Here is a 15,681-nt window from a genome sequence, read left to right on the forward strand (position 1 = left end):
CATTTTCTGTGTCAACCAGCAATTAGCCCATCAGTTATCAAAATATACCCCAGGCAAAAGTTGTGATCCATAGGACAGGATCTCCACAGCCGTGGACATTACAAAATTCCCTTCTGACCATAGCCCCTGCACCACGCAACAAGCTGTTTCTTAAACTAATGAAACATTTTGAATCAGAGTGATGACAATGACAATGATTGTAGTTAATAATAAATATATGTAAGAAAACTCTGGGACATTCTGAAGTTCAGCACCTTCAAACCACCTTTGGATCTTAGATGCTTCAGAATCTCCCATATTTTTTTCATGGACATATCATTTTTTTCATGTTGACATATCAGTAAGACAGTGGAGAGATGGCCAAATATTGAGAAAGTTATGCTAACTAGCTGTAGTTAGTAATTTGGCTGGATTCCAGGATTGAAATTATTTATTTTGCATTCCGAGCCACTAATTATTAACCCACCTTTATAACATATATTGCTTCTTTTATCTTTTTTGGCCCTTCCTCTTTGGCCATATATGCCACTAGCTCAGATCTGGGTAGTAGAGGAACAGATTTAAAGGGAAAATAAAATGTGTTGCATTTAAAACAGCATTCCAGCCAATTCTGGTTTTATACAGTTTCTTGGTAATCCTTGGTAATCTTTCACCTTTTGTTCCCCTTGGTTTCAAGTATATTTTAAAACATCCATATACACTTAAGTAAGCAAAGTGTAAGACTATTTATTACTAAAAAGGGTCTTGGAGCTTTATTTTATTTATTTTCTATACCATTGCTACTTGGGTTACAAACCATTATAATCTCTTCCAAGTCATAAAATAATGGCTTTTTATCATCTCTGTTTTATTCTAGCATTCCATCTTTCTATTATCCTAAACATATGTAGAGCAAAGAAAAAACAGATGGGATTTCCCACTGCTAGTGCATCCTTGTAATGATGGTTATTTCCAACTCACAAAACACTCAGCTGTCAACTCTGATTTATTTTTGAAGCAAATTTGGATTCGGTTGCTAGTGGAGTGGTGCAGGGTTTTTTTTTCCCTACTTCCAACATCATCTTTTGTGTGTGTGTGGAATGCCACTATCCAATCACAATTCAGCCTGTGTACCATCTATAATAATAATAATAATAAAATCTCTTTCATTCTTCTAGTTAACAGCGTGCAATATTTTGTGGTTGGAATTTGTGTTCCAGCATGATAAAGGATGTGGAAAGGAAAACATATTTGCAGCTTGCTCTCTTCTTTCAAGCTTCCTCATTTGAACATCCCCGTCTTCCCTCAGGGGGAAAGCACGCTATTAGAGATAAAGAAACCCCCACTATGTTCAATCCTGTCTATAAATAATGGATTTTTATCGTATAAAGACATCTCCCTTTAAATAAAACTCGTTCTCTCCTTTCAGTCACATAGCAAGCGATCACCTATTTGCTGAAAAAGCTATTCCCGCCCCCTTTACGGTTCTTTTCCCTTCTGTCTCCCCTTTAATCTATGCAACACGAATTCCAGCTAGCCGACTACTATGCTAACTGCATACACCAAGGGCAAGGAAATTCCTTTGCAATAAACAATAGCTGTCTTCCACCCCTTTGGCTGCAACTAGGCAAGGTCAGTCCCGCTGCGGCAGCAGCTACAGCGCCTGGAAAAGACCCCCGCCTCCAGCTCCCCTATGCGTGCAGAACTCAGCAGCTGTACATCAGGAAGAGCCGGCCAACCCCATCAGCGCTATTGAACTCAACCCAAAGGAGCTGTCCAACTCCATCGTGGTGCTGAACCGAGCTAGAGCAACACAGCTGGGAAAGCTGTCTATCCGCGCCGCGGTGCTGAACTCAGCAACATCCGCTCAGCAAGGAGCTGTCCATCCTGCCGCGGTGCTGAAAGCTGACTCCTCTCCGACATCTTTCCAGCTGCAAGAACAGCAGCAGGAAGAGACAGCGGCTACTGTGGAACATGGAGGGAAAGGGCTCCCGGAAGAGCAGCAATAAGGCTGACTGCACCGCGCTGTATTTGCGCTGATCGGTTCCATCCCAGCCCGCTCTTGCTGTTTGGACACAAAGCCACCCGCAGCCATGGAAGAGGAGCTGAAATGTCCCGTGTGCGGCTCGCTGTTCCGGGAGCCCATCATCTTGCCCTGCTCGCACAATGTCTGCCTGCCTTGCGCCCGAACCATAGCCGTGCAGACGCCGGAGACGGAGCAGCACCTGCCCGCCATGCTGCACCCCCGGGGCCCTGCGGCAGCGCCGGGGGCCGGGGCCGGAGCCTCCGGACCAGCCTCTCTCGACTACGACTGCGGGGCCGGAGGGGGCAGCGGAGCAGGCGGAGGGGGCGGCGGAGGGGGCGGCGTGGATCATGCGGACAAGCTGAGCCTGCACAGCGAGACCGACAGCGGCTACGGCTCCTACACCCCGAGCCTTAAGTCTCCCAACGGGGTGCGGGTTCTGCCCCTGGTGCCACCTCCTCCGGGCTCCTCGGCGGCGGCAGCCCCTCGGGGTGGAGGCACCAGCTCCTCGCTGACCTGCCCGCAATGCCACCGCAGCGCCTCGCTGGACCATCGCGGCCTACGCGGCTTCCAGCGCAACCGGCTCCTGGAGGCCATAGTGCAGCGCTACCAGCAGGGCCGGGCCGCCGCCTCGGCCGCCGCCAAGTGCCAGCTGTGCGACCGCAGCCCCCCCGAGCCGGCCGCCGTGATGTGCGAGCAATGCGAGGTGCTCTACTGCGCCTCTTGCCAGGTCAAGTGCCACCCGTCCCGGGGGCCCTTTGCCAAGCACCGCTTGGTCCCTCCGCCCAGCCAGCAGGGAGCCCCGAGCGGAGCGAGCGGCGGAGCAGCTGGTGGAGGCGGCGGCGGGGGCAGCAAAGCGCCCGGGGCTGCGCGCAAGCCCCCGACCTGCGCGGATCACGAGCTGGAGAACTACAGCATGTACTGCGTGACCTGCCGGACTCCCGTCTGCTACCAGTGCCTGGAAGAAGGCAAGCACGCCAAGCACGAGGTGAAGGCCTTGGGGGCCATGTGGAAGCAGCACAAGGTAAGGCAAGGAGAGGTCCTGATCTTTGCTCCACAGCTCGCTCGCCTGCACCGCCTGCTGGCAAAGGCTGGAGCGTGTCATGCCAGATCACAGCCGGCCATTGACTCGCGGTTCTTTCGTAAGGAGCCATTACCGCCCTCTAGGACTGAACTAGCAATCGCTACAGCAGACGAGAATCCCAACGCTATAGATAAATTGGCACTGAAAGAGTGGGGAAGGCCCACCCTATAAATCACTTTCAGCAGGTATTTATTTCACCCCTAGGTGGACAAATTTTGTGAATGCCAGTAATGTACATGTACAGGTTTTAAACAAAAGGGTGCCCGTCTTTTCCAACACCATTGAGTAAACCCAACCCTAGGGAGCAGGGTCACTGCAGCACAACATGTTTTGAATCCAGGCTGAATTGAGCTCTGCTACTTCTTCTTTTAGAAATTTGATCCTGTTCTGTATAATGGTCCTAATAGCTGTATGAACCAGTTCTTAAAGTGTATCGAGGGATGAAGTGAACTTTGAGTGCATCCCAAGATTTCCTCCAAGGTTCTTCCCCAAGCATTACAGTACAAAAATATTTAAAGTGGTACAGTTCTGTACTATCTCCATTGTATTTGCCATTCTAACAACCCTTTCTCCCATTCTAAAGATGAAGAACAATGGGCAAAGAAAGGTAGGAAACTTGTAGATGTCCAGATGTTGTTGGACTCCCATCAGCTCTGGTCAGCATAGCAAAAAGCCATGGATGGTTATTATTGTTTATTATATTTATAATAATAATAATAATAATAATAATAATAATAATAATAATAATAATAATTTATTATTTATACCCCGCCCATCTGGCTGGGCCTCCCCAGCCACTCTGGGCTGCTTCCATAAAAACCAAAAATACAATAAAATATCACACGTTAAAAACTTCCCTGAACAGGGCTGCCTTAAGATGTCTCCTGAATGTCAGATAGTTGTTTATCGCCTTGACATCTGCTGGAAGGGTGTTCCACAGGGCGGGCGCCACTACCGAGAAGGCCCTCTGCCTGGTTCCCTGTAGCTTTGCTTCTCGCAGTGAGGGAACCGCCAGAAGGCCCTCGGCGCTGGACCTCAGCGTCCGGGCAGACTGATGGGGGTGGAGACGCTCCTTCAGGTATACTGGACCGAGGCCGTTTAGGGCTTTAAAGGTCAGCACCAACACTTTGAATTGTGCTCGGAAACGTACTGGGAGCCAATGCAGGTCTTTCAAGACCGGTGTTATATGGTCTCGGCGGCCGCTCCCAGTCACCAGTCTAGCTGCCGCATTCTGGATTAGTTGTAGTTTCCGAGTCACCTTCAAAGGTAGCCCCACGTAGAGTGCATTGCAGTAGTCCAAGCGGGAGATAACCAGAGCATGCACCACTCTGGCGAGACAGTCCGCAGGCAGATAGGGTCTCAGCCTACGTACCAGATGGAGCTGGTAAACAGCTGCCCTGGACACAGATTTGACCTGTGCCTCCATGGACAGCTGTGAGTCCAAAATGACTCCCAGGCTGCGCACCTGGTCCTTCAGGGGCACAGTTACCCCATTCAGGACCAGGGAATCCTCCACACCTGCCCGCCTCCTGTCCCCCAAAAACAGTACTTCTGTCTTGTCAGGATTCAACCTCAATCTGTTAGCCGCCATCCATCCTCCAACCGCCTCCAGACACTCACACAGGACCTTCACCGCCTTCACTGGTTCTGATTTAAAAGAGAGGTAGAGCTGGGTATCATCCGCATACTGATGAACACCCAGCCCAAACCTCCTGATGATCTCTCCCAGCGGCCGCATGTAGATGTTGAAAAGCATGGGGGAGAGGACAGAACCCTGAGGCACCCCACAAGTGAGAGCCCAGGGGTCTGAACACTCATCCCCCACCACCACTTTCTGAACACGGCCTAGGAGGAAGGAGCGGAACCACTGTATAACAGTGCCCCCAGCTCCCAGCCCCCCAAGACGGTCCAGAAGGATGCTATGGTCGATGGTATCGAACGCCGCTGAGAGATCCAGCAGAACTAGGAAACAGCTCTCACCTTTGTCCCTAGCCCGCCGGAGATCATCAACCAGTGCGACCAAGGCAGTTTCAGTCCCATGATGAGGCCTGAATCCCGACTGGAAGGGATCCAAATGGTCCGCTTCTTCCAGGCGTGCCTGGAGTTGTTCGGCAACCGCTCGCTCAATCACCTTGCCCAAGAATGGAAGATTTGAGACTGGGCGATAGTTGGCCATCGTGGCCGCATCTAAAGATGGTTTTTTAAGAAGCGGTTTAATAACCGCCTCTTTCAGCGGGTCTGGGAAGGCTCCCTCACGGAGGGAAGCATTCACCACCCCACGAAGCCCATCGCCCAGTCCTTCCCAGCTAGCTTTTATAAGCCAGGATGGGCAAGGATCCAGGAGACAGGTGGTTGGTTTCACTCGTCCAAGCAGCCTGTCCACATCCTCGGAGGTAACAGATTGGAATTGATCCCACTCAACTTGACTAGACAGAACTCTTGCACTCTCCCGCCCCGGCCCTGCTCCCACGGTGGAGTCTACTTCTTCCCGAATCTGAGCGATTTTATCTGCAAAGAACTTTGCGAAATCATTGCAGGAGAACATGTGGCCCGTACTGGGCCCCGATGTTGCAGGTGGTTCCGCTAAATTGTGAACCACCTGAAAAAGTCTCCTGCTGCTGTTTTCTGCAGATGCAATAGAGGCGGTGAAGAAATTCTTCTTCGCCGTCGCTATCGCCACTTGGTAGGCTCGACGTTGAGCTCTAACCTGTGTCCGGTCAGATTCGGAATGAGTTATCCGCCACCGGCGCTCTAGCCGTCTCAACGATTGTTTCATTGCCCTCAGATCCGTGGAAAACCACGGGGCTGTCCGGGCTCCATGCAATCGGAGAGGGCGCTTCGGAGCCAAACAGTCAATAGCCCTGGTTAAATTTGTATACCACCCTTCATCTTTTTTGGGATCACTCACAACAAGAAAAAAAATCAAAACCCCACAAAATACATAATAAAAACAAGAACAAGAACAAACCAATAGGCCTTGTCCCCTTCCCACCCGCTCCCACAACACATTTAAAAGGGTATCAGATCTAATCAGCCAAAGGCCTGGTTGAAGAGAATGGGAGTCCAGTACCTCCCTATGATGGGGCTAATGGATAGTGACTTCCTCAAGGCCACCTTGGTGAGAGACAAATAACATTATATTAGATATACCTGACTAGACCCCTCTTACTAATCTGCTGTGCAACTTGCCTGTGCTTTCCACCCTCGGGAAACTTCTACTAACAGCTTTATAAACCACTTTGCAGCAGCAGAATAGTTCAGAGTGACCATCCTGAAACAACTAAGTGTTATAGTGGGAATGTATTCATTGTAATTTGGTTTTTGGGGGATGTTTGCTAAGAAAAGCAATAGGTGTTCATTCAGAGTGTGGGAGGAGAATATGGAAAATTTCCTTGTAGGTTTCCGGCAACATTTTTTTTTAATAAAAAAAGTTAATGCAATTTTTATTGACACATCACTACTTTGGATTTCATTTCCATTCTACAAGTCTGTTGAAAAACCAAGCTGTATTAAAGTTGCAGGATAAAATGTTATTTTCTTGGCTCTTAAATTATGGGAATAAAGAATCCTAGGTAAGTGAATAAGCGTAATCAAGTATTCCCTTCTGCTTCGTTATTTTTATTTACTATTTACTACACATTCAACTATTAGCTATTCAATAAAATTTTAGGGTTTAAACCAATTCATTTCAGTTTTGATATCACAGGACATAGATCTCATAGAGCATGGCATTTGTATTATTTCTATTAAATACAGTTGTATTTTCTTTACTTTTGAGTAATAATAATAATAATAAATTTTATTTATATCCCGTCCTCCCCAGCCAAAGCCGGGCTCAGGGCGGCTAACAACACTAAAATAGTGCAACATTCTAAAAACATTATAAAAATTAATTAAAATCAAAATTGATGGCAACCATAAACTAAAGTTCTGTAAAGATTGCCAAAGGAGTAGAACATGAAGCTCTTGAGATTGAGCTGAAAGCCAGTTATGTCCATTCATCCTTGCTGAAAATAAAGGCCTACAAAGTATTTATTGATTATTCACATTGCACTTGGGTGAAGCGCTTTCTGTTATTAAATAATGCATACATTATACATTTATACATCAGAGCTCCCAGGGAACTGTGACAGTTATGTTCCTGTGGGATGGCTCGAATGCTGCTATTCTATTCTTTTCTATCATGTGGTAACATTGGGCAGGGAAATTTTTATTTAGTTGCATTCAAAAATACATCTGCTTCATATATTCTGAGGTGATTCAGTCCCCTGAGGATTGTGGCATATGACCTTCCCAAATGTTTGAATCAATTTCTTAAATAAATGAAGTAGGAACTTCAGTAGTGAGTGAAGATTTCTGGCTCATGTAGCTCAGTACTCAACAACACCCATTGACTATTTTTTCTACCCAGTTGGTTGACCTCTTTACAGCAACCACTTGCACTGCTGAAGAAGCAGAGGCAGCTGCTTTTCAGTTTATATTATAAGACTGGAACTATTCCTCTTCAGAAACTGAAGGACTTATCTGGCCCTTTCAACATTTGGCTCTGTTATTTTTAGTATGATCTTGGGGATCACCAGGAAGCACTGGGGGTTCCCATGCCATAGTTAAAGAACCCCTGATCTTCTCTGACTTGGTCTTCCTGGTCAGAATCCCAAAACTCTTAACTGCATAGTCTACATTATTCAGACTACAGTGTGCAAAAGTGGATGGGAGGCTACATAGCCAGGGTGCCTGTGGGGCAAGGTATTTGTTCAATAAATTGGAACAGTCAAAATAATTTCTCTTGGTCGTTTAGACTGCCCACCTACTATTTAAATCTTCATAGGTAAACTGGAGCTATTTTGAACTGCACCATGTGGAGACATTGCACTAGATCTGCTTGCTAAATGGCTCCCCAGATTATTCAAAAGATGATTTAAGCATGACAAAAAGGCTGGCTTCCTAGACATATGGGCAGGAGGAGGAATCAGTTTGCAAAATAGTTGCAAGTAGCATATGCTCATGATGGGTGAACGCTCTCTACCTCCTCCCACAGCCTTATCCATGCAGGAACTCATAAAACCTGATGAAATGTGCAGTCCAATTCAGCCCATGGCACTTTGATTTATGATTTAGCCACTATTATGGGGCTCAGGAGGCTGTAAATTACAGAGAATTGCAGCATGCAAATATCCTGCTGCAGCCAGTTTTGAATATGTGGCTTTAACATGCTATTCGCTTGGAAGAGAAGAGTCAGTGAGGATGTTGGCTCCCTGACGTCACATTTACATCCTGCCAAGGATATTGCACTAGGATAATTAACACTTATAGGAGCACAAGATAATCACTATTATCACAAAAATTAGTTAATTGTGTGCTTATTTTCTTTCCAGTATTTACAACAAAAAGGATGAAACAGCAATAAGGGAAACCTGATGCAAAGAGAAATAAAAACACTGTACCTACAAGTTACAAGTTACACTGTCTTTGTGCTCATAGTTTTATAATTAAGTTGAGTCATTATTTGAAATGGTGCATCAATCAATAAAGCATTTCATCCCACACCTTTGAAAATACTGTTCTTATCAATTGTTACGCAAGGTGTAATTTAAGTTGTTGGTGACGCCTCCCCAATGCTTCTTTTGTTATTGTGTGTACCATGTTGCAGCTGGCCAAGACACCAACACCGCTGCCTTTTTGGTGCCAGATTAAGACTTGTCTGTTCATCCAAGCCTTTTAAGATTTGATTTTAAGTTCCTGTGTTTTGGTTAGCAGTTTTGATGAGTTGGTTTGATGGTTGTTTTAGTTCTGTATTGTATATAGTACAGTAGTACCTCGAGTTAAGTACTTAATTCGTTCTGGAGGTCCATTCTTAACCTGAAGCTATTATTAACCTGAGGTACCACTTTAGCTAATGGGGCCTCCCGCTGCTGCTATGCCGCCGCCACGTGATTTCTGTTCTCATCCTGAAGCAAAGTTCTTAACCTGAGGTACTATTTCTGGGTTAGCGGAGTCTGTAACCTGAAGCGTATGTAACCCGAAGCGTATGTAACCCAAGGTACCACTGTATTTTATTGTGCTGGTTTTGATAATAGGGACCAGATTCAACTAAGCAGTTGCACTAGCAGGAGCCAAAGCAAGGAGTCCTGCCAGGGCAACTGGGGCTTTTTGCCCTCTTCTCCCACCTGCTTCCTTGTGCCCCCCAATTGGTTATGGGAAGGTCGAGATAACCCCCAGTACATTGCACAGGGGAAGGGGAAGAGGAGATGGTTTAGTTGGGCAAGCAGAAATACTTGCACCGATTGAATGGTTGCAATAACACAATGTTGAATTCCACCTTGGGGTTTTGTGCTGGTTGTTTCAAGTTTATTGGCATCTCCAGGTCGGTGCAGCATACATTAATGAACTAGATGGGCAGACAGTGGAAGGCAGCTTTCTTTGTTCCAGTCACTTGTGCAGTTTGGTAGAGAACAAATGCATTTGTTCATGTTCCTTTTAAGACCTGGTGAAACTAGGACTTTCCCCCCTCCTCTCATGAAATAAGGAGTGCTCTCCCTAGAAAAATGGATGAGGATGGGGATATATTGTAAGGCAGAAAATACCAAACAATAGCAAACACATCTGGGTGTGTGCAGTTTTCCCACATACATATGTATATACAGTGGTACCTCAGGTTACAGACACTTCAGGTTACAGATGCTTCAGGTTACAGACTCCTCTAACCCCGAAGTAGTACCTCAGGTTAAGAACTTTGCTTCAGGATGAGAACAGAAATCACATGGCGGCGGTGCAGTGGCAGTGGGAGGCCCCATTAGCTAAAGTGGTGCCTCAGGTTAAGAACAGTTCCAGGTTAAGAATGGACCTCCAGAACAAATTAAGTACTTAACCCGAGGTACCACTATACAACAAGAAGGCAGCATCTAATTAAAAGTTAAGAAGCTGGTCCAGCAAAAATGAAGTTGGTCTAATAAAAGTCAAATAAAAGTGCAAATACTCAATGCTTTTTGAGCTCTTGAGAGTAGTAGTTTGAGAGAAGTAAGCAGTGTTAGAACCTTAGATATATAAGCTAGACACCAAATGTCCCCTTAAACCAGGGTTACCGTCACCAACACGGAATACCTAGTTGCCAATTTTGGGGCCAGATGGCTCAAAAGTTATATCAATACAACTTTTCAGTTCCTGGAATTCATTCTGATTGTGCAGATAAAATATAACAGATAGAATTCTACAGGATGTGTTGCTAGTGTGTGAAAACAGGCAAGATCCCAGGATCCCCAGGCATGCACCTCCGGATGGTGGAGACATCAGGCGCCTTCCTGGCGCCCAGGCATCTTCACTTTGTCACAGGTGACTGATAGCCAGGAGCAAAATGTGCCTGGCAACTGGCGAACTTCTAATGCTGCATCATTGGCTGCATACCCACAACTTAACCCAGTAAATCGCATTCATCCATGGAATAGTGTTAATGGAGGGGTAGATTTCCCCAGAATTCAGTCCAGGAGTATCAGGTCAAGGGGAAGTGCATGTGCACAGAACTGGGGGGAGGAATTGTGTGGGTCATAGAACTAAGTAGTCACTGGTTATTGGCAGGATTTGCTCTGGACAGACAATGGGATGTCACGTCTTCATGCCTTGCTTGTGAGTTTAATAATCCTAGAAGCTTCTGTTGGAAGCAGAATGTTGGACTAGTTGGAGGCTGGGCTGATCCAAAGCAGCTCTTATGGGGGGAATTGCATTTGGATGGGGCTACCCATTTCCATCTGTGAACCAGCCCTCCATGGGCTTAGGAATTAATCTCTCTGTTTTAGAATGTGGGCCTCCAAAGTCCTGAAACTTCCCATTCTCAGCAATTTGTAAGCTTCAGTCGGCAACCAGATCAGGTGAGGGAAGATCGATATTAATCTGCTGCTGCTATTACATACAGAATAAACAATGAACTTTTATCTGAGAAGGAATAGTAGGATTAATGCTTATTTGTAAAATCAATAAGGAACCTATCCTTGTATGCTATGCTATTGACAGATTCTGGGACAAGTGGTTAAGAAAAATCTTGGGAAAATAGCCAGAGTCAGGAATTCTTAATGGCTTTAGTCAATGGCGTTTACAACATGGGGCAATTTAGCTTCTTTCCATTATTGTGAAGGAACTTGTGGGCTGCATGATAGTTTACACGGGTTTGGATAGCCTTTATTGTGGAGGCATCTACCCTTTGGAACTACCTGTGCGTCAGGCGGATGTCATCTCCATTGCATTTTTGTAGCCTTCCAAAGCTTTTCCTCTTGCAACATGCTTTTTAAAATCTTTATTCTAAGTTTGTATCTCTCCTGGATTTGAATTGATTTGATGTTTGCATGTGTTGTTGCTGTTGTTAACTGTCCCCGCCCCCCGGAGATGGATGCAAGCAAGTGGCCCCGGTCAACAAGTGGAAAGTTTGGCGAGGTCTAGAGATGGAATCGCTTTGGCGAGTTGTAAAGGGAGGCTTAGCTTTGGCAAGGCATACAGGGAGTGGGAGTGATGTCTTTAGAGATGGGTAAGGAGAGGAGTAAGAGATGGGATGCGGGTGGCGCTGCGGGTTAAACCACAGAGCCTAGGACTTGCCGATCAGAAGGTTGGCGGTTCGAATCCCCGCAACGGGGTGAGCTTCCATTGCTCAGTCCCTGCTCCTGCCAACCTAGCAGTTTGAAAGCACATCAAAGTGCAAGTAGATAAATAGGTACCGCTCTGGCGGGAAGGTAAACGGCATTTCCGTGTGCTGCTCTGGTTCGCCAGAAGTGGCTTAGTCATGCTGGCCACATGACCCGGAAGCTGTACACCGGCTCCCTCGGTCAATAAAGCGAGATGAGCGCCACAACTCCAGAGTCATCCACGACTGGACATAATGGTCAGGGGTCCCTTTACCTTTACCTTTAAGGAGGGGAGTGGTGACTATGGTGAGTAAAGGGGTGGGTTTGGAGAGGAGGGAAGGAACTAGGGCAGGGCAGCAGTGAAGTTTGGGTCATGCAGGTGCACCATCAGGCATGCTGGATCGATATCAGCTGTTTTGCCAGGGGGACTTTTGCAGTCCCAACCTCGCCATCACCCTGCCCTGCCCCAGCCACATCTAGATAAGCAGCAGTGACACCGGTGTCAGAAGGGTGGCTCAGCAGTGCCACCCCACTCCACTACTGAGTCTAGATTAATGCTTTTCTCATGAGAAAACAAGTCAGTACAGGTTAATAATCCCATATGTTATCCTGAAAGTTAATAATCCCATATGTATCCTGAAAGGAAAAACAACAGTTTGCAAAATTCTGTTAAGAGTGACTCTGAACACACATTTTTGTGCAGTTGGAAGTAAGTCCTACTGTGTAAAGCAGAGCTGCTTCCCAGGTACTTGTGCACAGGATCACAGCCTAAGCATGTAAAGAGAGCCCTTTAGAGTGACTAGAGGACCAAAAGAGTTCATAATGAAAGGAGTTGAAAAGAGTGAAAAGAGTTCATAAAGGCAATCTGTCTTGATTAGACACATAACTTGCTCACTACTTTAAGGGGTTCATTTTCTCTCTCCTATAAATAAAAACCCAATGATAGCAAGCACTAAAATGTTGAGATGTATAGTAACAATTTTAGGCATAACTTGTAAAGAATAGAGATTATCTATTTTATACTTGGCGTCACTGGCCTTTTCCCCCCTTACAGGCACAACTGTCTCAGGCTTTAAATGGCATTTCAGATAAAGCAAAGGAAGCAAAGGAATTTCTGGTTCAGCTGAAAAATATACTACAGCAGATACAGGTAATAATTACAGAATTCTAGCTGTTTTGGATTTTATATTGAACTGTAGTAACTAAACAGGCAGATATTAAGCATGTTTTGTAGTTTTTGTTTTATTTTAATAGGACTATATGGCTAACTTGAAACAGACGCTATATGTCGTGATCCAGCACAACACCTAACTCTGTGCTAGGTTGTGTCCCAAATACATTGATAGAACAAATTATAGTGATCACCATTTAAACAGATTATAATGATAATCAATTCAAGCTTCCAGTGAACATCAGTACTGACAATCCTACAGCACCTACAGTATTGGCATTTAGGTACCTGCTTAATACTCATGTGTTTACCCAGGCAGTTCTTGAATGGTGATCCAACTATATCTATGTATCTATTAATCTGATCTACTGATTATTGATGCATTTTATGCTTGGTTATGAATGTAATTTTATTGTGGATTTTATGCTGTTCATTGCCATATATATCTTTTAAATTAATGTTGGAGGTATAGGCATTTTTTGCAAAAATAATAAAGAAAGAAAACTGCATTATTTTAGGGCGCACTCCTATGCACACTTATTTAGAAGTAAACACTTTTGAAACCAATGGGCATTTGCTTCCAGGTAACTGTGTGTAGAATCTGGGTGTTGGTTTGGTTTATAAAAGTTTCTTTGGTTCCAATTCTGCCCCACTTTGCTTTTTTGAATTTGCTTATTTGGTCAACTTTGTAAAATGTCAATCCAATAACATCAGCCAAATGAAAAATTTAAAATCCTGTTCACACAGACACACAATACCCAACACATACCCAATTGTTATGTTTACCATTTAACCTAATGAAGAGCTCTGGAGAAGAAACTATTATTTTGATTTTACAAAGCTGGAATGCTGTGCATACTTACCCAGGCATAAGTCCCTAAGACTTCAGTCAGGCTCAGTAGAATTGAAGCTACGTGTTTCTTTCACCATGACTTTACAGCAATACACATGCCCATATACTGAAACAATACATTTATTGTCAGCTGTTTTGTTCCAAAATTGAATTATTTTCCGCTTGTACACTGTGCAGCTACAAATGAATTTCAGATTGCAATGACACCTTTGAAAACAAATTTGGGGACGGTGCAGACAGTCCACCACAAACTCTCTATGAAAGCAAGTCCCATTGAAATGAATGGGAGTTGTGCATATCCTCCCCATGATGCTGAACCTTTTTATAGTAACATTTCCCAGAACTGCAAAAAATTAAATATGCTAAAGATTTAGACTTTTTCAATGTTCCAGCTTAACTATCTTGATAGCATCCTCACAGAACTTTTACAACAAGCTGTTATTAATGTCACGACTTGTAATGAATCACACAAACAGCATGCTGCCAAATCCTCATTATATATAAAAAAAAAATCCCCTGGAAGATGGAACACTGGCAATGCTTTGAGTAAAACAGGCTTTTGGTTGTAGAAGGAAATGTGGGGCTTTTTTTGTCTTCAAGGAAAATGGCTTGGACTATGAAGCCTGTCTGGTGGCTCAGTGTGATGCCTTGGTTGACGCTTTGACTCGCCAGAAGGCAAAACTGCTCACAAAAGTTACCAAAGAGCGTGAACACAAGTTAAAGGTGAGTGAAATTTTCATTTGACAACAACCATAAATGTGTAGGCTTATTTGAGATACCATCTGCTGGGTACTGCCCCAAGATCAAGCCCCATTAGAATGAGGGCCATTTGTTATCATGGCAAATGAACTCTAAAACCACATTTATGTCAAGTCAAGGACATGCAGGACATTGTAGGAGAAGGTTGGTGGCAGTGGTGGAAACCAGTGTCTTCACCCCTTACTGTGCTTGCTGATTCTTCCCTGAAAATGCGCCCTGGCCATTCCCCACTGCTACTGCAACCAGGCTTAAAGAAAAGATATATTGGCCTATCCGTATCCAATGGTGGCTGGTCAATGCCCCTTTAAACCTTACAACTAGGGCATGCTAGAGATAGCCACCCCCTCTTTGTTTCCAGTCTATGGTAATCAGAGGCATATTGTCTCTGAGCATAGAACTTCCATTTTTTACATGTATTTTATTTTTAATTTCTTTAATGGATTGTCTTAAGTATGAATTATCCAAATTATTTAGCACCATTAAAATTATGATGAAATTCTTATAAAGAACTAGGGCTAAGTAATGACAACTAAGTGGCACTGATGCAGATGAGGTGGTGTCCATATGGCTGCAAGAGCCTTTGCTTTCCTGCTGTTGCTTCCGAAATAAGTTATTTAATTCAGTGAAAGCCCAGAGGATTATCTACTATACATGGAATTTCCCCCTCCCCAGGTTGTTTGGGACCAGATAAACCACTGTACTCTGAAACTGCGCCAGTCTACAGGGCTTATGGAATATTGTCTTGAAGTAATCAAAGAAAATGACCCTTCTGGGTTTTTACAGGTAAGTTGCCTCTTAATGTTGTGATTAATGAGAAAATAATAATGAAGTATTGTACTTCTGAAGCCCCACGTGTGCTCGCTCATTAAGCATTCTTCCTGATTTGTTTGGAAGCAGGTTAGAAGATGCTGAAAATTTAGTGAGCACTTACCCTAATTTGTTCAGAGAGAGGTTAGACAATGTTGCATCAAGCGTTAGTCCAAACTTTCCAATGCATCTTCCCCAACCACTTTCCTTATCACAAAAATTCTATAATTTGCAGAAGCAGGTTTGCTGCACAAGACCTCCCAATCAACTGGAATTGTGCAATTGGGATTTTTCAATATGTGACTGATTCCACTCAAAGATAGTGAGAATCTGAAAGTGCCCTCTGATGCATGCACAGGTCTTGTGCATTCAAACATGGGATACTCCATCCGTTTCAAT

General features: G+C 44.7%; 1 protein-coding gene across 4 annotated transcripts in view; it reads left to right on the forward strand.

Moving 5' to 3' along the window:
* The first annotated feature begins 689 nt into the window (after nucleotides 1-689).
* Nucleotides 690-15,681, forward strand: part of TRIM67 (tripartite motif containing 67) — a 43,327-nt gene continuing 28,335 nt past the window's right edge. For 3 of the 4 annotated variants that reach the window (XM_082217091.1, XM_082217090.1, XM_082217092.1), the window contains exons 1-4: nucleotides 691-3,026; nucleotides 12,747-12,842; nucleotides 14,317-14,439; nucleotides 15,148-15,258. In XM_082217091.1, coding sequence (XP_082073217.1) covers nucleotides 2,073-3,026; nucleotides 12,747-12,842; nucleotides 14,317-14,439; nucleotides 15,148-15,258 — 1,284 coding nt within the window. In that variant the 5' untranslated portion in view covers nucleotides 691-2,072. Of the gene's footprint in view, nucleotides 3,027-12,746; nucleotides 12,843-14,316; nucleotides 14,440-15,147; nucleotides 15,259-15,681 lie in introns of all 4 variants that reach the window. The other variant, XM_082217089.1, reaches the window with a different exon arrangement.

The sequence above is a fragment of the Podarcis vaucheri genome (assembly GCF_965113315.1).
Source record: "Podarcis vaucheri genome assembly, chromosome: 3".
Classification (NCBI taxonomy): Eukaryota; Metazoa; Chordata; class Lepidosauria; order Squamata; family Lacertidae; genus Podarcis; species Podarcis vaucheri.